At 53.0% G+C, this 22,343-nt stretch overlaps 1 protein-coding gene and 1 long non-coding RNA gene across 13 annotated transcripts in view; one reads left to right on the top strand and one right to left on the bottom strand.

Annotated features, from left to right (window-relative positions):
* Nucleotides 1-5,826: 5,826 nt before the first annotated feature.
* LOC147653311 (uncharacterized) lies at nucleotides 5,827-10,270 on the top strand. The gene is made up of 2 exons (XR_015287344.1): nucleotides 5,827-7,906; nucleotides 8,397-10,270. It is a non-coding gene; the product is annotated as an uncharacterized LOC147653311 (long non-coding RNA).
* Nucleotides 5,927-22,343, bottom strand: part of SLC4A4 (solute carrier family 4 member 4) — a 146,558-nt gene continuing 130,141 nt past the window's right edge. For all 12 annotated transcript variants that reach the window (XM_086890754.1, XM_086890757.1, XM_086890761.1 and 9 more), the window contains 8 exons: nucleotides 21,857-22,035; nucleotides 20,944-21,016; nucleotides 17,464-17,532; nucleotides 16,059-16,232; nucleotides 14,028-14,189; nucleotides 11,546-11,642; nucleotides 9,630-9,709; nucleotides 5,927-8,753 (listed from right to left, as the gene is read on the bottom strand). In XM_086890754.1, the coding sequence (XP_086746880.1) occupies nucleotides 9,666-9,709; nucleotides 11,546-11,642; nucleotides 14,028-14,189; nucleotides 16,059-16,232; nucleotides 17,464-17,532; nucleotides 20,944-21,016; nucleotides 21,857-22,035 (798 nt within the window). In that variant the 3' untranslated portion in view covers nucleotides 5,927-8,753; nucleotides 9,630-9,665. The remainder of the gene's footprint in view (nucleotides 8,754-9,629; nucleotides 9,710-11,545; nucleotides 11,643-14,027; nucleotides 14,190-16,058; nucleotides 16,233-17,463; nucleotides 17,533-20,943; nucleotides 21,017-21,856; nucleotides 22,036-22,343) is intronic.

The following is a 22,343-nucleotide window of genomic DNA, read 5'->3' as shown; positions in this document are numbered from 1 at the left end:
TGCGCAGCTCGGGACAGCAGAGCGCGTGCGCGGCTCGGGACAGCAGAGCGCGTGCGCGGCCCGAGGCCGCCTCAGGTGTGCGGGGCGGGGCCGGCACAGGTGCGAGGGGCGGGGACACAGATTGCGGGGCGGGGCCACGGGGCGCGTGCGCGGCTCGGGACAGCAGAGCGCGTGCGCGGCTCGGGACAGCAGAGCGCGTGCGCGGCGCGAGGCCGCCTCAGGTGTGCGGGGCGGGGCCGGCACAGGTGCGAGAGGCTCCAGAGCGGCTGCGCGGGGCGGGACCGAGGGCACTTAAACACCGGAAGGGCGGCGGCCGCCATTTTCTCCGGGAGGAGCCGGCTGCGGCCGCTCCGGTGAGGCGCTTCTCTCTTTTCTGCTTTTATCTCTCCTTTCTGCTTTTATCTCTCCATTCTGCTTTTATCTCTCCATTCTGCTTTTATCTCTCCACTCTGCTTTTATCTCTCCATTCTGCTTTTATCTCTTCTCTCTGTCTCTTCTCTCTCCTCTGCTTTTATCTCTCCTCTCTGTTTCTTTCTCCTCTCCGCTTTTATCTTTCCTCTCCGCTTTTATCTTTCCTCTCTGCTTTTACCTCTCCGCTTTTATCTCTCCTTTCTCTGCTTCTTTCTCCTCTCTGCTTCTTTCTCCTCTCTGCTTTTATCTCCTCTCTGCTTTTCTCTTCTTTCTGCTTTTCTCTCCTCTCCGCTTCTCTCCTTTCTCTGCTTTTATCTTTCCTTTCTCTATTTTTCTCTCTCCTTTCTGCTTTTATCTCTCCTCTCTGCTTTTATCTCTTCTATCTCTTCTCTCTCCTCTGCTTTTATATCTCCTTTCTCTGCTTCTTTCTCCTCTCTGCTTTTATCTCTCCTTCTCTGCTTTTATCTCTCCTTTCTCTGTTTTTCTTTCTCCTCTCTGCTTTTCTCTCTCCTCTCTGTTTTTCTCTCTCCTCTCTGTTTTTCTCTCCTCTCCTTCTCTCTCCCGTCTCCTTCTCTCCCCTCTCTGCTGTTCTCCCCCGTCTCCCCTCGCCCCGCCCGCCCCCCCCTGCCCCCGCCTCTGTTCCTGCTCTGTTCCCTTACAAACCCTGACTCCTGTCTCTGTTCTTCCTTCTCCTTCTCCCTCCATCCTCCCGCCCGTCCCGACCCTGCAGCCTCCCGTTATCCTCGCCTGTGCCCGCTCTTACCCTCCCTGTCCCCCTTCTCCTTCCTCTCTCGTCCTTATCCTTTCCCTCTCTTCCTCATCCTCCTTCTCTCGTCCTTATCCTTTCCCTCTCTTCCTTATCCTTTCCCTCTCTTCCTCATCCTCCTTCTCTCGTCCTTATCCTTTCCCTCTCTTCCTCATCCTCCTTCTCTCGTCCTTATCCTCCTTCCTCTCTGTCCTTATCCTTCATGTCTCTTCCTCATCCTCCTTCTCTCGTCCTTATCCTTTCCCTCTCTTCCTCTTCCTCCTCTCGTCCTTATCCTCCTTCTCTCTTCCTTATTCTTTCCCTCTCTTCCTCATCCTTTCCCTCTCTCTTCCTCATCCTCCTTCTCTCTGTCCCTTTCTCTCTTCCCCCGCAGCCGCGGGGCTCGGGGCGCCGGATAATAAAGCCCCGAGGGCCGGAGCCGGCGCCCCCGGCGGGAATCCCCTCACGGGGCCGGAGCCCGCGGTGCGGGTCCCCCCACGCACAACACGGCCCCACACTGCCGGGTGTCCCCACATCACACTGGGGGCTCCCGGGGGGCTTAGGGTGGGCCCCCTCCTCCGGAGGGGTCTGGGGTGGGGTAGCGAGGGTTGGGGGGCTGCGGGGGGGATTGGGATGGGGGGGTTTGGGAAGGGCCCCCTCGTTAGGAGGGGGTCCCGGGTGGGGGGGGAGGGTTAGGGGGGGTTTAGGGTGGGCCCCCTCCTCTGGAGGGGGTCCTGGGGGGGGTGGGGGGGGGGGGGTTTGGGAAGGGCCCCCTCGTTAGGAGGGGGTCCCGGGTGGGTTAGGGGGGGTTTAGGGTGGGCCCCCTCCTCTGGAGGGGGTCCTGGGGGGGGTGGGGGGGGGGGTTTGGGAAGGGCCCCCTCGTTAGGAGGGGGTCCCGGGTGGGGGGTGGGTTAGGGAGGGCCCCCTCCGGAGGAGGGGGTCCCGGGGAGGGGCGGGGGGCGGGGCCCCCTCCGGAGGGGGGGGCCCGGGGTGGGGGGGGCTGGGGGGCTCCGCCCCCTAAGCCCCTCCCACCCCGGTCCCTCCCCTCCGGAGGGGGCTCCGCCGCCCGGCCCCTCCCCGGGACCCCCTCCTCCGGACCGGGGCCCGGGGGGGGGAGGGGGGGCGGGGTGGGTGGGGGGGAATAGGAGGGGGAGTGCTGTCGTTTGACACAAATGTGCGATTGTGGTGCAGAGTGACGTGACCCCCTCTGCTACCCCCCCCACCCACCCCGCCCCCCCTCCCCCCCCGGGCCCCGGTCCGGAGGAGGGGGTCCTGGGGAGGGGCCGGGCGGCGGAGCCCCCTCCGGAGGGGAGGGACCGGGGTGGGAGGGGCTTAGGGGGCGGAGCCCCCCAGCCCCCCCCACCCCGGGCCCCCCCCTCCGGAGGGGGCCCCGCCCCCCGCCCCTCCCCGGGACCCCCTCCTCCGGAGGGGGCCCTCCCTAACCCACCCCCCACCCGGGACCCCCTCCTAACGAGGGGGCCCTTCCCAAACCCCCCCCCACCCCCCCCAGGACCCCCTCCAGAGGAGGGGGCCCACCCTAAACCCCCCCTAACCCACCCGGGACCCCCTCCAGAGGAGGGGGCCCACCCTAAACCCCCCCACCCTCCCCGGGACCCCCTCCAGAGGAGGGGGCCCACCCTAAACCCCCCCTATCCCTCCCACCCCACCCGGGACCCCCTCCTAACGAGGGGGCCCTTCCCAAACCCCCCCCGCCCCCCAACCCTCGCTACCCCACCCCAGACCCCTCCGGAGGAGGGGGCCCACCCTAAGCCCCCCGGGAGCCCCCAGTGTGATGTGGGGACACCCGGCAGTGTGGGGCCGTGTTGTGCGTGGGGGGACCCGCACCGCGGGCTCCGGCCCCGTGAGGGGATTCCCGCCGGGGGCGCCGGCTCCGGCCCTCGGGGCTTTATTATCCGGCGCCCCGAGCCCCGCGGCTGCGGGGGAAGACAGAAAGGGACAGAGAGAAGGAGGATAAGGACGAGAGAGGGAAAGGATGAGGAAGAGAGGGAAAGGATAAGGAGGATGAGGAAGAGACATGAAGGATAAGGAAGAGAGGGAAAGGATAAGGATGACAGAAGGATCATAAGGAAGAGAGAAGGAGGATGAGGAAGAGAGGGAAAGGATAAGGACGAGAGAAGGAGGATGAGGAAGAGAGGGAAAGGATAAGGACGAGAGAAGGAGGATGAGGAAGAGAGGGAAAGGATAAGGAAGAGAGGGAAAGGATAAGGACGAGAGAAGGAGGATGAGGAAGAGAGGGAAAGGATAAGGACGAGAGAGGAAGGAGAAGGGGGACAGGGAGGGTAAGAGCGGGCACAGGCGAGGATAACGGGAGGCTGCAGGGTCGGGACGGGCGGGAGGATGGAGGGAGAAGGAGAAGGAAGAACAGAGACAGGAGTCAGGGTTTGTAAGGGAACAGAGCAGGAACAGAGGCGGGGGCAGGGGGGGGCGGGCGGGGCGAGGGGAGACGGGGGAGAACAGCAGAGAGGGGAGAGAAGGAGACGGGAGAGAGAAGGAGAGGAGAGAAAAACAGAGAGGAGAGATAAAAGCAGAGAGGAGAGAGAAAAACAGAGAGGAGAGAGAAAAGCAGAGAGGAGAGAGAAAAGCAGAGAGGAGAGAGAAAAACAGAGAAAGGAGAGAGGGGAGAGAAGCTGAGAAAGGAGAGATAAAAGCAGAAAGGAGAGATAAAAGCAGAGAGGAGAAAGAAGCAGAGAAAGGAGATATAAAAGCAGAGGAGAGAGAAGAGATAGAAGAGATAAAAGCAGAGAGGAGAGATAAAAGCAGAAAGGAGAGAGAAAAACAGAGAAAGGAAAGATAAAAGCAGAGAAAGGAGAGAAGCGGAGAGGAGAGAAAAGCAGAAAGAAGAGAAAAGCAGAGAGGAGATAAAAGCAGAGAGGAGAAAGAAGCAGAGAGGAGAAAGAAGCAGAGAAAGGAGAGATAAAAGCGGAGAGGTAAAAGCAGAGAGGAAAGATAAAAGCGGAGAGGAAAGATAAAAGCGGAGAGGAGAAAGAAGCAGAGAGGAGAGATAAAAGCAGAGGAGAGAGAAGAGATAGAGAGAAGAGATAAAAGCAGAATGGAGAGATAAAAGCAGAAAGGAGAGATAAAAGCAGAAAGGAGAGATAAAAGCAGAAAAGAGAGAAGCGCCTCACCGGAGCGGCCGCAGCCGGCTCCTCCCGGAGAAAATGGCGGCCGCCGCCCTTCCGGTGTTTAAGTGCCCTCGGTCCCGCCCCGCGCAGCCGCTCTGGAGCCTCTCGCACCTGTGCCGGCCCCGCCCCGCACACCTGAGGCGGCCTCGCGCCGCGCACGCGCTCTGCTGTCCCGAGCCGCGCACGCGCTCTGCTGTCCCGAGCCGCGCACGCGCTCTGCTGTCCCGAGCTGCGCACGCGCCTCGTGGCCCCGCCCCGCAATCTGTGTCCCCGCCCCTCGCACCTGTGCCGGCCCCGCCCCACACACCTGAGGCGGCCTCGCGCCGCGCACGCGCTCTGCTGTCCCGAGCCGCGCACGCGCTCTGCTGTCCCGAGCCGCGCACGCGCTCTGCTGTCCCGAGCTGCGCACGCGCTCCGTGGTCCCGCCCCTCGCACCTGAGCCGGCCCCGCCCCCCCTGGCCCCGCCCCCCTCGTGCCGCTGTCCCGGGGTCGCCGGGGGGCGCCGCGCTCGCACCGGGCGCTCCGCGTCCGCCAGAGGGCGCCCTGCGGGGTCCCGGGCCCACACGGGGGCTCCGCGTCCGCAGCGGGAACCGCCGCCGCCATCCCGGGCTCGGTACCGATGCCGGGCCCGAGACCGATCCCGGACCCGAGACCGATGCCGGGCCCGAGACCGATCCTGGACCCGAGGCCGCCTCGATCCGCCCGATGGGGGAGAGGCGGCGCCGCCCGGGACCCCCCGGCAGAGTCCAGTAGCGCTCGGCCCCCGCACTCCCGGCCTCGGTCGCGGCCCCGCCGCAGCCCCTCGGGCACAGCCCGGTCCCCAAGTGGGCAAGGCCGGCACCGCGTTCTGTCGTGCGCTCTCGTCCCGGGGCTCCCCGTTCCGCCCCCCTGGAGAACGGCGCGCCGTCGGCGGAAAGCAGCGCCCGCCTCACCCTCCTTTCCCCGAGGCCGCAGCCCCGGGGAGTCCCGCCCGCCTCGCTCCTGTGGAACCGGATTGCCGTGAGCGGGAGGAGCCTCTCCGGGGCTTCATCAGGACCTTCCTCTCCACGGTCTTCAAGTGCTGCGTTTTCCCAATGCCCACCGCCTGCTTCTTGAAATAGGCGAGACCTCTCAGACCACTGGGAGCATCTCCATTGCCGGCCCGCAGGGAGCAGTACTCTGCCAATGGTGCTATCTCCAAAGCCTCCAGAGGCACCTGAGCTCCAGAGGTACAAGGAGCTGAGGGGGCAAGGAGGTGGCCACTCACACACCATTCACCAGTGGTACCACCCTTGTCCAGGTCAGAGTCCCAGTCTAGAACCATTTATACTGGAAAAGACGCCCAAGCTGGATCCCGGTCAGTTCCAGACCCTTCCTCCTCCCCTTGGTTTGGTGATTGAGGAGATGATCTTTACTTCCCTCACAAGGGCACCAGTCCCAGGGGGCTGCACAAAGATGCCAAAAGCATCCCACAGCCCAGCAAGGTGGGCAAGGCCGGTGCTCCCCCTGCTATCCCAAAATACGCTCCAGTGGGTCCAGCACTAGGGTGTTGGGGAGCTCCCCTGTGTCACCACACTGATTCTGGGATCTTGATTCTGTCAGACAAGACTTGGCACATAATGAGGGAAAACAGACACGAACTCGCCCGTAAATGCATAAAGTTACTTTATTTTCAGTATACATTTATTTAATTTTGAAAAATATAAATGCTAAAATATCTCATCATCTTCATCTTTTGATTCCATAAAAGTCACAATAGAAAGCTTCATAAAACTGTAAAATACTATAATGTTATAAGGAATTTCATGTTTTATATTACTGGAAAAAAAAAAAAAAAATCACTTTAATATGTTTGAAATGTTTTCTGCTTTTTTTCCTTTTAGCTCCACCATCCGATCCACTTCATTTCATCCTAAGTCCTCGTTCTCTCCTCCAAAGCAAACAGGGACTTAGGAGAGTTAAAAACAATAATAAAAGTGCGACTTGATTCAGAGACAGATACAAAGGTCTGTCAGCCCGGTGGCCATCGCACGTCCCACGGTGAGCTGGGACTTTGCATTTGCTGGGGACAGGACATTTTTGATGGCTGCCCCTCTGATCCTGGAGGGCTTTGGGTCAGTCTCCACACCTATTCCCTGAAGCGCCCACCCAGGCTTTTCCGACAAAATAGCCAATTTGGATGGAAAGGACGTTTGAGTTATTTTCCAAGGCATAGGGCGTGCAGAGAAGCTTTCCCTGCCGTGCTGCAGGCTCTTCCCTGCCGCCGGAGCGGGCTGTTTCTCACGGAAAGCTGCAGAAACCTTTGTCCCGTCAGCAGCGCTGCCCTCGGCACAACACAAAAACCACAACACAGAGGGAGAGCAAGATCCAGAACAGCAGTCAGGACACTTCAAGTGTATTTAACACGGCTCGGAAGTGAAAACCTCATTTTTCCGGGAGACAGGTGGCCAGGCCAGGCCAGCAGATGGCAGCTGTGCCCGTGGAACGGAGCGGGACAGCCCCTGGGATCCCCCCTTTCCCCTGGGACCGCTACACATCCACGGTCCGGGCAGCATCTCACAAGCGGCTCCTGTGGACTCCACAGGCTCGAGCCCGTGTCCCCACTGGCAGCCAGGCCCGCTGTTCACCAAGGGATGGAGAGCATTGCCTACAGCTGGCATCACACTTGCCAAGTTACCTGTCCTCCGGCAGCAGAAGGGATCCCGGGGCTGCTCCTCCTCAGGCCTTTCCCAAGTCTCTCCAGCACTTTGAGAGCAGGTTTCAGCAGGGTTCCTGGGACAGCCAACACAGATTTCATGGGAACTGAAGGGGAAACCCCCTGAGAGCGAGCAGGAGCTGTACAGAGGTGGTGGTGGCTCCTAGGTGGGAGCAGATGCTAAAATTTGGCATTTAAGGTCTCAGCACCATCAGAAAATCCTCTTGACTTCACCAACCCAGACTTTGGTTTTGCAAGGACCAAGTGGCAGCATGTGCCCATCCTCTGTGATGGGACTGTCTCCATCAGGGAATGGGGTGTCTTGAGAGCTGGGGCATTTCTTCTTTGATTTTTTATTTTTGGATGAAGCCTTTTCGTGTGCTCCCCCACGTCCCAGTGAAGCTCAGTTTCCCAAGTGCGTGTTCAGATGCACGTACCAGTAGAAACATGCAACAGAGAGAGAAAACCTCTCCCCTGATGCGATGTTCACTCGCTTGGTTCCACCCCAAAATCCTGGGATGCCCATGCCTGACTTGCTTAGTCTTGCTGCACTGCCAGGTCTGGGGCTGAGTAGCCAAGGTTTAGGGTAAATCCTGTAGGTGATGGGAGACAGGGGTGGGATGCAGGAGGATGCGGATGTTTGCAAATCTGAGCGTCGGGATGAACACCCCAGCAGGCCACCTTCATCTTCCTCCTCATCCATCCACTGTGCCTGAGGCACACCTCGGGTGTTCTCACTGCACACACACACACACACCGGTGTTCTGAGAAAACCACGGAGCGATCCCAAGTCAGAAATCAACAACAGGGATACAACCAGCATCTGCCTGCAGCGTTGGATCAACCACCTGTTTAAGACTCTTCTAAGATGACAAGAGATTTCATTCTCCTTCACAGCAGGGATTGCTCATTAAAAAGACTCCAAAACCCAAGGTAACCCTAAGAAAAACAGATGCTTCAGAGCAGGTGGTGTTAATTGAACTGATCCAGCCCTAAGCCATGTCCTGGAGATCGTGGTGTGATATCCTGGGTCTGTTTTGTGTAAAAATCACATTATATATGGTACAATACATTTTTTACAGAAAGCCTGGCATCTAGAAATAAGAGGTAGAACTACTCATAACTATTATGTTTCCTGCTGCAGGAAAAAAATTCATTTTTCTTTACAGTAATTAAAAAAAGGTTAAAAAAATTGTCAAAAAAAAAAAAAAAAAAAAAAAAAAAGAAGTCGTAGGTTAGGCCCCCATAATTTAAACAAAATAATCTAGGAAAATAACACTCTTCCATGTACCTGATGGATTAAGTCCATTAAAGTGTTTCTTTAAAAAAAAATTGCATAGGAAAGGGACGTTTCCAAACATGCTACAGCGATGGCAACGGTCTGTCTGCGCTGGGAGTGAAGTACCTTCTCTTTTATCTACAGGTGAGAGCACGTGAGGGTTAGCAGCACGTTCCAGCGTCTCCGAGCAGTGGGAGCGACACGGAATGAGCCTGGAGGTCAGCTCTGTTCTGCCAGAGCGACGGAGCTCTGACGCGCCATCCGTACCGGCCGCGGCAATCCCAGTCCTGGGCAGCGCGGGGCGGCTCCGTTACCTTCGCCGGCGGGAGCAGGGAGCTTCTCAACGTTTGGCTAGTGACAAAATGGGTTTGTAAAAGGTCGGACAGACAGACGGATTACAAAGTAGTTTCTGTTCCCTTGCTCCTCCAGAAATAACCATTGTCTTCAGGCTCGAGGTCTATTCTAATTTGAGGCACAACTTTTACTGGAGTTCGTGGAGGGCTGCGGAGAAGAAGACAGACGAGGTCAGTGCAGCGCGAGCGCCGGCCTTTGGGAATGACACGGCTGGATTTAAGGAAAGGCCCACACACAGCTCACAGCAGCAGGCAAAACCACCCAGCTCACTGCCCGAGGAGCTCCCAGCGTCCAGGACTTGTGCCTCATGGAATCCCAAAATGTTTGGGTTGGAAGGGACCTGGCTGGAAGGAGCCTTAAAAGCTCATGCGGTTCCATGCCCAGCCGTGGGCAGGACACCTTCCACTGGACCAGGCTGCCCCAAGACCCATCCAACCTGGCCTGGAACACTTCCAGGGATGGAGCATCCCGGTGTTTCACCCCAGGCTGTGACAATGCCCCTCAGCTGCCACTCAAATAATCCGGGCATTGCCACTGGGATGAATTTCAGTGCCTGTCTAACACCTGTAAGCACAGACACATCTTGGATGTTTCAGAGGAATAAACTTGCCTTGGTCCACAACCCACTCATGCTGCTGGCAGGCTCAAGCTGGCCCCAAGGGATTGGACTCAGAGCAATTATTACTTGCTGCAGTTTGTTTACTCTATTTTCCACCACAGATATGGAAAAATTGATTATTCCCCTTGGCAACAACCCTCTGGGCTCCTCCCAGTAGCTCCACATCTTTTTCCTGGTCTGATTCCCAAACCAGTCCTCAGAGCTGCAGCCAGGATGTCAGTGGAGCCTTCAGGTCTCCCACAGGTTCTCCACTCCCCATCCCAAACCCTGCCAGGGGCTGGAATAACTATGGAAGCAACTTGCTCATCACCGCCTTGGGAAACTGCAACCCCGTGTAGGGAAATGTTCTCCAAGTGTTTTTTAAGAACTCCCTGTAGGAAACTTGCTGTGTTCTGGGTGCTTACCTTGGCATGGCGTGTGATTGAAGGAAGGGAATTGTATCAGCACGATGTGTGGCGTTCAAGGAATGTTGGTGATTTTTCTCCTGGGGGAAAGAAAGCCTCGGTGTCACTGCACCCCAAGCCCTGCCTCAGCTCCTCCAACCCACACCTCCGGGCCGGGCTCGTGTCCTGTTAGCTGCCAGATGCATTTACAGTGTGTTGAGGAACCCCCCGTTCCCATCTCCCCTCCAAAACCCCTCGGGGTGCCAACAGGCCCCATTCCCCAGAGCTCCCCCTTTGGGGACTGGCACTTACCTCGCACCTACACCCCTCTGTCACCCTGTGCTCCCACTGCCACACCCCTGGCCCTGGGAGAAACAGGCTGGCTTCTCCCTGCTCACCCTAGGGCAGCCACGTTCTCTGGGAACAACAGTCCTGGCCCTGCTCTTGCTGCAGGAAAGCTGCTCTTAGTGGAACTGTCAGGAATGTACTCTGGATCGCACTTACATCCCAGCACAATCCCAGAGTGCTGCTGCATCCCACTTTTATTTTTGTTATTCCAGCAGCCTAATAAGTTTAGATTTTTATTTTGCATTGTTTATAATTAAAAACCAGCAAATAAAATACTGGATTATAAAAATGAATAAATACACAAACCAACTACAGCTCAGCCCGCGGCTGATTTTCTCTGTTCCATCTCCAAGGGCATCCCAGGAAGCAGGCTGATGGCAGAACTACCTTTTCCTTAACTATTTTAGCCCTTATGATGTTGGAATAAAGGCATCTGGCCCTCAAATCCTAAGTAACAATATTTAGGATGCAATTTGTTTTCAATTCATTCCATCAGGAATGTACTCAAAACATGGAATGAGGAGGATATGTAGCTGCTAGTGGCTGATTTTGGATGACACGCTGACATCAGCAAAACACTGAGGATATCCAAATAGCCAAGAAAATGGTTTTGTTTTATAAACCCCATCTCTAAGGGTTTCCACAGCTAAAAGCCACAGGGTAATGCTTGGCACTCCCTGAGGCCTGTGTATGCTACCAAAAGGAAAGAGACTCACACAAAAACACCTCCCAGCTCTTAAGCCCAAGGGATAACACAAGGATCTCAAGATCTGGGGGTTTAGGTCCTGTTCCTAGGAAGCACTGACCTGGCAGTAGCACTAATTTATTACTTCAGTTTGTATTTCTCCCTTCCCACCTCAGAAGAAAAGGGCACTGACACCCTCAGTATGTTAAAAAGTCATCCCAGAGGCAAAAACACCAAGGCCAGCTGTGATTCCTCACTTAAAAGAGGAAAATGTCAAGTGGGAATGACTGAAAATAAAGATTAAATTCATCAATGACAGCTATTAACATGAGAAATTAAAACCAAAAAGAAGAGCACAAACCACCTAAGAAGGGAAATATGTTAATGGCCAACTGATCTCTGCCTGTGCAGCTTTAATGACACAAATAATTAATTGCTCTGTTAAATGCTGATTTTTGCAACTGCTTGGCACCTAAAGGAACAAACAGTGACAGGACAGCGCTGCAAATCCAGAACACCAGGCTCAAGTGGAAAAGAAAATAAATCCCACCATCAGCAGGTTAACACCAAGGGGGAGAGGGAGAGGAGAGGAAGAGACAGTGGGTGGCCAGGAGACCTGTCAGGAGCTGGAGAGAAGCACTTAAACTGGAGGCACCAGAAGGAACAACACTGATTTTGTAACCAGCAAAGATAAAAAAAAAAAAAAAGCTCACAAAAAGCAAAATCTGTCATAAAGCAGGGGCCTGGAAATTAAAAGGAGAGGGAAAAAAAAATAACAAGAGAATACTTCTGAAGTAAAAGGAAAGATTAAAAAGAACTTTAAGAAATCACTCTAAATAGACACAGATATATTTTTGTAGTGCAAGTCAGTCAAGCAGGCATGCAAGAGCTTAGTTCTACTCACTGTCGGCAGGTTTGCTATCACTTAGGAAAGGTTCCTGCTCCATGATGTCCATTGGTATTTTAATACTTGGGACTTTTTCTGAGTAGGGGCAGTCAGACTGTGAAAGAAACGTGTAAAAGGTCTTAGAACATTCCCATTTCTCCCTCTTCTTATCGTCTCCCACACATTAAAATTATCCTTCACTTAGTTCTGTAGGAAGGGGTAAAAGAAAAGAAGGAAAAAGAGAAAAGCATCCTCCAGTTTAGCTACCTGATGGATTCCACTGCTGCCCCACTGCACCCCACTTCCCTTCATACCCTCATACTCCAAAAATAAAAGAGACTGAGACAATCATCTTGTGGAATTGTAAATCGTAATAAATCTCCTCCTTTCCCACCCCACTGCATCCAAAGGCACCATCCCATTGTGCCTGGAGTCGGCTGCAGGGCACAGAGATGGAAAATGCAATTGTGGGCAGACACAGCAGGGCACTGGCTGCTGGAAAAGCTCATACAAGCCTTTTATCCTGCTGGGATTGCTGTAAAAGCCCTTGGTTGTTCCCAGTTGCTCTACAGGGCCCAGATATGACGTGGCAGAGGTTCTTCACACCAGACTGGCTCAGCTCTCTCTTTAATGCAAGTGGAGCCAAACCCGGTCTCAGTTACACCTCTGGTTCCTCAATTCCAGAGCCCCTGGAAGAATTCTGTAACCCTGGCCCAGCCAGAGAAACAGCAGCCAGGTCAGGATGAGGCACAGGGAAAAGCCGGGGTCACCAGCAGGACTTTGCACCCCGCTGCCTTCCATCACCCACCTGCTTCTGCTTCACAGGAGGTGCTTGGAATTGGTTTGCTTTTTTAAAAAATACAGGGAACTCCTCATAGCCAAGGAAAGGCTGATACTGCCTAACTTGGCAAAGGCAGGAAGGTGGGATTTGCCAGAGATGTTGGGACATCTTGGTTCCTGAAGAGAACCAGACCCACAACACCGGGGTGGAGGGAGGAGACCTTCCAGTCAGGGCAGGAAAACACTAAGGAGGGCCAGAGAATGGCTCTCCCTGGATTATTATTCTTATTTTTAATTTATTTTTTAACATAACTAATAGCCAGTGCCTTATTTCATACTCCAACAGCAAGATGTTTCCTTGGGACTACTTTTATGGGGCTGAGGGAAAAGCATAACTCAAATAAAGCACAAGCAACAGCCAGCAGTTCCCTTGGCTGCACTCGGATCCATCTATTGCCCCCCAGATCCCACAGGATTAATTCTGGGGGTGGATATTTCTGGAAGGGAAAGTGAAAATAATCCAACCAGTAATGCCCAGTGCTGTATGTTCAGGAAGCTGGTAAAAGCAAGTGCTGAAAAAAACCAGCAAGAGTTAAGAACCAATATTTTGCATAAAATGTCTTACCCATTAGATTAATTACTGTACCTGGAATTCAGGAAAAGCCTGGGGAGAGAGGAAATATCTTAAAACATACTGGAGAGAGGGAAGCCATGGCTCGGGATACAAGGCTGCTGGATTCACACCAGTCAGGAGGAGGGGATTTCTCAGTTGGGCCTCTTTTAATCTCATTTTGGTTTGCTCCAAGGTGCTAGAGAAAACCCTCACCCTGGGAACTGGAGGAATGACGGGACAGGCAGCTCGCTGTCTGAGCTAAAAGCCAATCCTCCCAGCTGTTTTCCCTGCTGTGCTAAAATGGGATTCTTTTCCAGCTTCAGGTGACATTACCTCTCCCTACACTACAGAGGGTGTTTAGCACTTCAACATAAATTCCAAGGATTTGTGTTAGACCCGAGCAGGAGAACATTTAAAGGCACCAAAACTACATTTCTTCTTCTTACATATATATATGTATGTATGTATGTATACAGGAAGAAAGAGAACAGTCAAAGGCACATGGGTCTGGTCCAGCTGGGTCACTTTTCACTATTTAGGGCATGCTGCCACCTGAGGTAGGACCAGAGTGTACTGCAGAGGGCACGGGTGCTCGGGAAACATTGAGGTGATGAGTCTTAACAACACAAAGCAGCTTTTCCTGCAATATGACAAATCACATCTATTTTGTGCTTTCCTAAAGAGCCATTACAAAAATATCTTTTAAAAAAAGAAACCCAGGAGGACCAGGGCTGCTGGTGAAAAGCATTCTCCTCCTAAAATGTAAGAGACAACGAAGGGGAGAGAGGCGTAGGAGGGAAGCTGGAGGAGGAGGGGTGATGAGAGGCAATCTAGCAAGGGGCATGACATCTCAGCAGGTACCTGGTGCTCTTGCAAAGTGTGATTTCATTCCTAGCAATGCACAAACCACCCACCACAGGCTGGAAAAGGGAAGGCAGTGTAGGCATTAGTTTTCCTCTGGGACCCATTTGCTGCAGCAGCAAAAGACAGAGCTGTCAGCTCCACAAGTGGCTGGAAAACATCCGGCCTCAGCACTGGGCAGGCCACGGGATGTGCCAGGGCTCAGCTACCTAGCAAGGAATGTGACAAGAGCAGGAAGCTCCTTACATCATCATTGTCACTGTCCATACTGCCCTTCTTCTTCTTCTTCTTCTTCTCATCCTCTTTCTTCTTCTTGTCCTTTTCTGGAATGACGTCGTCAAGAAAGCTTAAGTCATGCTGGGAAAAGAGGTAGTCCATGGCTTTTCTGACTGCCACCAGGGCCAAGATCTGCAAAGGCAGAGAGGGATTCCCAGTCACATTTTCCCTTTCATTTGGAACACTGCACTCCTCTCAGTTCTGCTTCTAAGCCCACACTCTTGAATTCTGGCTGTAAATGAACATACAAAGAAGCTGGTGAACACCTGGGACGCCTCTGTCAGCTTGAGAGGTTGTGCTGCTACTGCCTCATGTCAGAAAAATGCAGAGGCAGTGGGCACAAAACAGCATCACAATCACCCAGTACTCCTGTACCACTAAATAAATAGAGAAGAAATGAGTGCTTTCATTTACTTTTGGAGGCAGGGTCAGGGGACAGCCTGAGTAATAAAACCTTGACTTATTTCTCACCACTTGCCCAGCTGAGCTCTTAAGAAATCAGACAACTGCCAATCCACGCTCCCAGAGTTTGCAGAATAAAGTTGACTGGGATTGTGGCAGCAGGAAACTGGAGTAAAAGCCTGTTCTGTGCAAGACTGTGATGAAAGCACTGGGAAAAAAAGGAAGGGATGTGTTTGAAAGGGGTGCTTACATGGACACTGTGTCTGACACCCCCAGCAGAGGCCACTCAGACCCTACACAGGCTTTGCCAATGCTGTAACTTATTCCCAACAGGCTGCCTTTAAGGACAGCTTTGTCCCAAGCAATCATGATCCACAGCACAAACAATTCCCAGGAAAAGATCTCGAGCTTTGACTTGCGTAACTTGGGACGCGACTACAGACGTGAGGAATTACTCGGGGGTGGAAAGATGCCACGCAGACACCCGTGATCATCCCACTATGAATTACTGTGTTGAAAATGCCTTTCCTCCAAATAAACAGGGAGCTGGATATTGGCTGAACTCTAACAAACTGCAAGTTGGCAGCTTTTTGTTCGTGAGTGCAGGAAATTGAGCTTTTGCCATGGTATCCAGCTCCATCAAGCTGCGGCTGTGCCTTCCCTGAGTCTGCCTTGGGTTTCACTCAGGTTCCCATCTGGGAAAAGCGATTTTAGATTCAGCTTCCAACATAAGTGCAACAGGCAGTGGAATTGCAGTGGAATGCCAGTGAGAATTACTGATTTTTAACATCTTTTACAGGAGCATGTGTCTCAGCAGGAACATTTGGAGGGTTTTTTTACTTGCACCATCTTTTTTCATTTCACCATCTTGTTCTTTACCTGTGCTCTGCACTCCCTCCTCTCCCTCAAATAAGCACTGCAGCTCCTACCTGCCCTCACAACTGAGATTTTACTTGTCCCTAAACCTGAAATTAGGTGACCTGGGGCCAAGATTTATTCAGGGGTTTCATAAAGCTTTGCCACTGCAGAAGTCTGACCCATCTCCAAGTCAGAGTGCCTAACTGTGCCTATAGCTCCAGCAATAATATGAATAATCACCCACTGATGGTAAACAACATCAGTGTCTTCTTACTTGTGTTCAAGGAAAAGAGACATTCCCTTTCCCTCCCTTTGGCACCCCTCTCAGCACTCAGCCTCCTTCTTGGCTTTGTCAATTTGTGCTATTTAAAAGCCAGGGAGACATTTTCTATCTGGTAGATAGAGTGGACTAAAGAGAAAAACTGTGCCACTCTCCTTGGTTCACAGAGCTCAAGGAGAACCCACAGCAAATCTAACCTTGGCAGTCAGGAATGCTCAACACTAACTACACCTTCCTGGGGAAAAAATTAACTCTGGGCCTCGTGTTCCTGCAGAGGATTTATGTAAAAGCAGCCACGGCCACAGTGACCCCGTGCACTCCTAGGTGAGTGCCATGGGTAGAGCCTGAGCCAGAGACTCAGAGACAGGGAGGGGCTGGATTTACACATTTACAGGAGTGTACAAGCTGGGAAGGAGCAGGCTGTGGTCAGAGTGAGGGATGTGAAGGAGAGCATCACCTACCATGACAGGGAATATGATAGCAGCCACGGTGGATTTGAGGATCCAGAGGAGGGCCAGGCACACCACCTGCAGGAAGGTGAAGAGGTGGACCCTGCGCAGAGGGACGTGGCGCAGGTAGATAAAGTCAGGCTGGTGTTTTAGAGGCATCAAGAGCAGCTTCAGACGATCCATGAACTGGAACAGAAAATGAAGAGGAGTTGCAATGAAACCCAGGATGCACAGAAAGGAGAAAAAACAAGATGAATGCCCAAACCAGGGTCAGCATCACATTCTGGGGCATTTTTGCTGTCCTCCCCTTCCCTGCTCCTGCCAAGGAAAGACATTCAGTCTTGAGGAAGAATTCTTTTGTATTCCCCAAATAAATCAGGAGCAGAGGTCAACAGACATATTGCACTGCCAAAAACCAGAACAGCACCTCACCAAAGAGCAAGGAAGACGGGCAGCTTTCCCAGCAGTGCCCCTTTGCCCCGTGCTGGACCGGATGCACTTGGGACTTAAACCAAAACGGGCATTTCTCATCGAGTAACAAACACTCTTGAGCCCAGTCCCCCCACCACCTGGGTTGGGAGCAGGGGAAATGCCCCACAGGAGAGCTGGCCCCAGGGCCAGCAGGACAATCCCCTCCTTGTCCCCCGCCGGAGCGCGGGCTCACTGCCCACTGCCGGGACCAGACGGAACCCACACAGTGAATGGAAGCTGGAGCTGTTTTACACAATGCCTGAGGGAATTCTGGGGCTCACAGAACGGACAGTCCCTTCCCCTTAGGGCACGACCCAGAAGGAAAAAGAAAGACCACAATTAACAGGGTGCCAGAAAGCAACAAAACCACTTCCAGCCTCCTTGGGCCGGCTACAGGCGCTGGGCACGAGAATGGCTCCTTACGTAAGATTTCCTCAAGGACAAAGAGAGGGGCTTGGCTTCCCCTCCCAGGAGAACAATGTCCCTGCTCGTTAGCACTGAGGAGTAACCCCACTGCCATAAATCATCCTCCTTGTTTGCCTTCAGTCTGTGGCAGAGAACCCAAACTACCCTGGGAGTGAGCCCAAGCTGGGGCAGAAGCCCGTAGAATCCTGGAATGGTTTGGGTTGGAGGGGATCCTAAAGGGATCCTCATTTTCCACCCCCCTGCCATGGGGACAAGGACACCCTCCACTAGACCAGGTTGCTCCAAACCCCATCCCAGTTGCCAAAGATGCACCCAGGTCATCACAAAGCACCCCCTGGCACTGACTGTGCCCACCTGGCCACACTCCCTTGGACCCCCACCTCAGGACACCCAAGCTTGTGGCAAATTTTCCAACAGCTGCCACCCTTCCTGGGTTTGTTGGGAAGGAAGAAGAGGCAGCGAAGGAGAAGGGTACAGCTGGAGGGCTGTGGAAGAAGCCCTGTGCTGGCTGAGGACTCACCTGCACGCCGTTGAGGGACGCAACTCCCATGTAGAGGAAGACGCCGTAGAGCACGGGCATGGGAATGAACTGCGGGACAAGAGCAGGAGAGCCCAGGTGAACAATGTCCCCCTGTGCCACCACACGTTAACAACGCTCCCAGCCAGCCAGCAATTCAAACTGCACCCCTCAGTGGGTGACACGGAGGAATGAAGCCACGGAAATAATAAAACAAAATAAAGCTGAATGAACAGTAAATCCTTCTGCTGTGTTTCGAGAGACGCAAGGACGTTTCGTGCCATCACGCTTTCTCACTTCACCAGGACTTGGACACATCTTGTCAAGAACCAGTGAACCAAGACTGGGTGACTTGCCAGTCACTCAGCAAGTTAAGGAACAGGTGGGCAAACGTGTTCCAGTGAGCTTCAAACTGCCTTGCACCTCTGATTTGTGGTGTGACTGGAAGCAGAAGGCAGAGAAGAAGAAAAGGCAGCATGATCCTGTAGTTTGTGGCATACCCTGTTTTCCCAGATAACAGAACAAGAGTAAATGGACTCAGGCTCTGCCAGGGGAGGTTTAGGTGGGACATTAGGGAAACACAATCATAAAAAAGGTTGTCAAGCCCTGGCACAGGCCTTCCAGGGCAGTGCTGGAACCACCATCTCTGGAGGAATTTAAAAGCAGCACTTGGGGACATTGTTTAGTGGTGACTTTGGCAGTGCTGGTGGGACTGAGTGATCTTAGAGAGCTTTTCCATTTGAAACAATCCTGTGATGCCATATCCAGCCCAGCTCAGTAAGCCACACAAATCCATGCAGAAAGGCTGTTCCTCTGGAGCCCCACCTCAGCAACAACAGTCATGGCAACCCAATCTCTGCCTGCTCCATCTCTGGCACACATTAATCCAGAACTACTCCCAAATACAGGACTATATGACTTCCCTTCTTTGTTGCTAGGATGTGCCCTTTCAAACATCACTTCCTGCTCCCTCCAAGTGCTAAGTGCTGTCTATTCCTCCACGTTGGGCACATCTCCCTTTGGGAGTGAGGAAGGTGCAGGGCAGCACCAGACAGGCTCCCTGGAATGAGTCCCTGCTGTCCCTCACTGCACAAGCGGGCAGCCAGCCTGGCATGACAGGAACCAACCATGGAATAACGGCCTTTGTGGGATTTCCTGGCGCCCAGGGAGGATGGAATGAGCTCCAAAGGATCGTCCCTCGTGCAGTGCCAGGGGGCTGCCACTGAACGGCAGCCGCGGCCAGGCCACGGCGCCCGCTGCTCCCAGCACTCCTGCTGGGAACCCTCCCCTCCCAACCTCTGCCCTGAGCTCACTGGAGAGACAAATAATGCTGCAGCTATCCAGTGTTTTAGCATCTTCCCCATCCTTGTTCACCGTCTCCAGCAGGCATTTCCCTGGGGGCACGTCAGCACCAGAGTCACCCAGCCAGCACCAGCTGAAAGCCTGAATCTTTCCTTCCTTCCTGAGTCCCACTGCCCATCACCTCCCACGAGTTTTTTCACCGCTAACTCATCCTTCCCTTGGATTATTTGCTCCTTGGAGTGAGCTGCACTGCTATTTCCCATTTGAAGCTGAATGCTTTTTCTGCAGCGTGGGGTCTGCCAGCACCGATGTGAGAGGGACGGGGACCTGGCGGGTGGTTCCCAAAGCTGTGGGTGACCACTGGATTCAAAGCCCTCACGGGATCTGAGGGATGAGGCATGACACAACAGTAGCTGCTGTGAGCAAGAGCTGAGCTTTATAGCTCATTTTCACTGCTCTCTTCTCCCCCGCTTCCATCTATTTCCATGGGGATTTTTAAAAGTAAGAGAAATGTCTGAACATTATTTCACCATTCCACGGTGATTAATCCTGGAGATCGCTCCCAAACGAGGTGAAGCCTCAGTGCCTTAGCCTGCAGAGCAGCAAGCTGTGCTGTCACTTTGGAAGCCTTTCCCTTGGCCAAGTATTCCCTACCCATGGGGGTGCTGGCTTGGGAGCTCCAAGCAAAGCTGCTGTGGGCCAACGGGACTCCAACTGTATTTACAGGAAAGTGTCTGTCCCCCTCCTGGCAGATCCAAGGATGTTTCCGTGGAGATGTGCTTTGGCTGAGCAGAAACACCACCGCTATCCAAAACCAGCATAACCACCGCAAAGCCCTCAGAAAACAAAGCTGGGATTATTCCGTGGATTGCCTGGTTTATTAAATTTGGGATTGTCAGCGTTCAGTTTGCCGCTGGCAGGAGAAGACTGAAATGTTCTGCAATGCGTTTAGCAGCACAGCTCTCTCCAGCAGGACCCTGCCACTGGAATTTGCTAAAGGTCCTGAAATCCTGCCAGGTCCTTCCCGCTGGCACGTGGGCCAGCAGCATGCTGACTTATCCTCAGGCGTCCTCCAGCAAGGATCTTCCCCACACATTGTCTTAGGGGAAGCACAGACAAATAATTACTGGCTGAAGCAATAACAAGGGAAGTAACAGACCCCCGTGGATTAGAGGAAGAGAGATCTTGCAGGGAAAGGTCACATAAACTAAAAAACAGGATTATCACAATCGGGCATTAAAGGCACAGAAATGCCTGTTTGTGCAGAGGTGGAAACTGCTACCCAAGACACCTAAACTGGAGCTCTGCAAACAGCCTTAGAAAGGAACAACAGGAACACACTGGCTTGGAAAGCCACTGCCTCCACTCCCTGCACGGGCAGTGTCGCTGCTCCCTGCCTGCCTCCCATCTCAGACCCACACTGCACTGTGCCTCACAGCCCTGTGGTTTCCAAAAACTCATCTGCAGCCTCCAAAACGCTCCTGCAGCCACCCATCTGCTCGGTCCCACAGTCATGAGGCACGGTGCCGCTGGTCTGACACCCCCTGCTCGTGCCACTGGCCAAGGGATCCATGGATAAGGGCTCCTGCAGCTGCCATCTCCTGTTGGACAGCATGTCCCTGCTTGGCACCACTTCCATCTCTGTCCCCAGAGAAGGCAGCATCCTCCACAAGACAGGCATAAGCAGGTTTTCCAGTTTCCCTCTACCATCTGGTGATCCACTAAGGATGCATTTCTCCGTGGCTACATGCCACTGAATTTCTGGTCTTGGAAAACAGCGACCTACCTATAGATCCAATGGTCCATCAGCAGCACATCTGCACACAGCCTTTGATAAACTCACAGGGGAAAAAAAGGGTTCAGGAGATGAAGAAATGCCATTTAATTGCACTGCTTCCTCCAGAAACATGTCTTCCATACTCTGAGCTTTATCCAGAATATGTTTTCCATAAAACAGAGGCCCAGTGGAGGTATAAAAGAAATCATAAAAGCAATCATAAAAGAAAACGGAACTTAACCTTAGGCAAACACGGAGAGATAACCTTAAAATGAACAAGGCCACGGTGCCCAAGAACCCCAGCCCTGAACTTGGTCACTATTCCAGCACACCACAACCATGCTGGTGCTTCCTTCCAGAAGGTCTGGATTTAAGCTTTCAAAAGCACTGTAAAGAGTCCTTACCTTCAGGATGGGAGCCATGAAGACAGACACCCCGGTCAGGATGAAGACAATGACTCCAGTGACTCTCTGCTCCCTGAAACAACATCACAGAGTCAGGACCACAAGTACTTAACACCAACAGGAATCCCCAAAACTCATTGCTGCAGCCACATTTTTCATCCAACAGCATCAGGCAGGTGGCTGGATCCTGACCAAGACCTGGGTTTTAAACCCCCAGATGGTTTTGTTACACTGTTTGGGGATCAACACAGCACTGCAAGTGAGCCTGGGGCAGCGTGTTTACAGGTTAAACATTCCCAGCTCCCTGCACAGCCGTACTCAGAGCATGCAGAGAGGCAATAAATCATCAGCCCTCCACCCTGCCATCAGTAACACACTGTGAGCCCTGCCCAGAGCACTCCAACAGCCGGATAAATCATTCAGACCTTCGTAGGGTGCTCAACATGTGCCTTCAGCAGCACCCACAGGGCTTCCCACATCCAAAAATAGCTGCTAATATTTCAGAACACTGAAAGTGAGGCCACAAAATTTCCATCTAGTTACCTAAACAAGCAGCCTGATTTCCAGGAGTAATCCCATCGGAAGCACTTCAGACCACTTAATTAAGGCAACCAAACACAGGAAAAAATGCTTCATTAAGTAGAGCTGGTTGCACTAGGTATGACAGGTTTGCATGTTTGACCATTACATTTGCTAAGGAATTTGCTTAATTTCCCTGGATAGAGAAATCTGCAAGAAATTTATTTCTTTTAACAAGGAACACAGCTTCTGCTGTGGCCAAATAAACTTTGGAGGAGTCACATGGGGGCCTGCCCAAGGCTTTGGAAATAGGGAGAAAGCAGCACAGAATTCTTTCTACAAAAGGATTTTGCAGGCAAAAAAAAGGTAATTAGGTCTTCCTGGTCAGACATACCTCACTCCCAAAAACTTGGGCTGTTCTCCAGGGGCTGAAGTCTCTGTCTCCATCTTCAAGCTGTCGATGTGAGCGATGGAGATGACGGTAGCAGCCACGTACCAGGGCAGCCCCATAAAGGAGCAGACAATCATCAGAATGGCCACCCAGAACAAGTCCAGATGATATCCAGCACCTTTCTGTGGAGGGGGACAAACAACCCTCAGCTTAATTATTCCAAATGCCTAGGGAGCAGGGCAGAGGCACACTGGACAGGCAGCACTTCCTTCTGCAACATCCCGGCCAACAGAGCCGAACACCAGGAATACACTGGACCCTGTGAACAGCATAAGGAAGCATCTCCCTCAGGACACAACCCCAGGCTCCTTCAGGAGTGCAACAAGAACAGCTGAAGCCTCATTCCCTATCCAAAGGAGAAAGCTGCCCTCACTCTTGACTCCTTTTCAAACACCTCTGATCCTCTATTTTTAAAATCCTTCAATGAAAT

This window comes from Cyanistes caeruleus, chromosome 5, assembly GCF_971803275.1.
Source record: "Cyanistes caeruleus chromosome 5, bCyaCae1.hap1.1, whole genome shotgun sequence".
Taxonomy (NCBI): domain Eukaryota; kingdom Metazoa; phylum Chordata; class Aves; order Passeriformes; family Paridae; genus Cyanistes; species Cyanistes caeruleus.
Note: the sequence above shows the minus strand (reverse complement) of the source record. Positions and strands in the feature narration are given on the sequence as shown.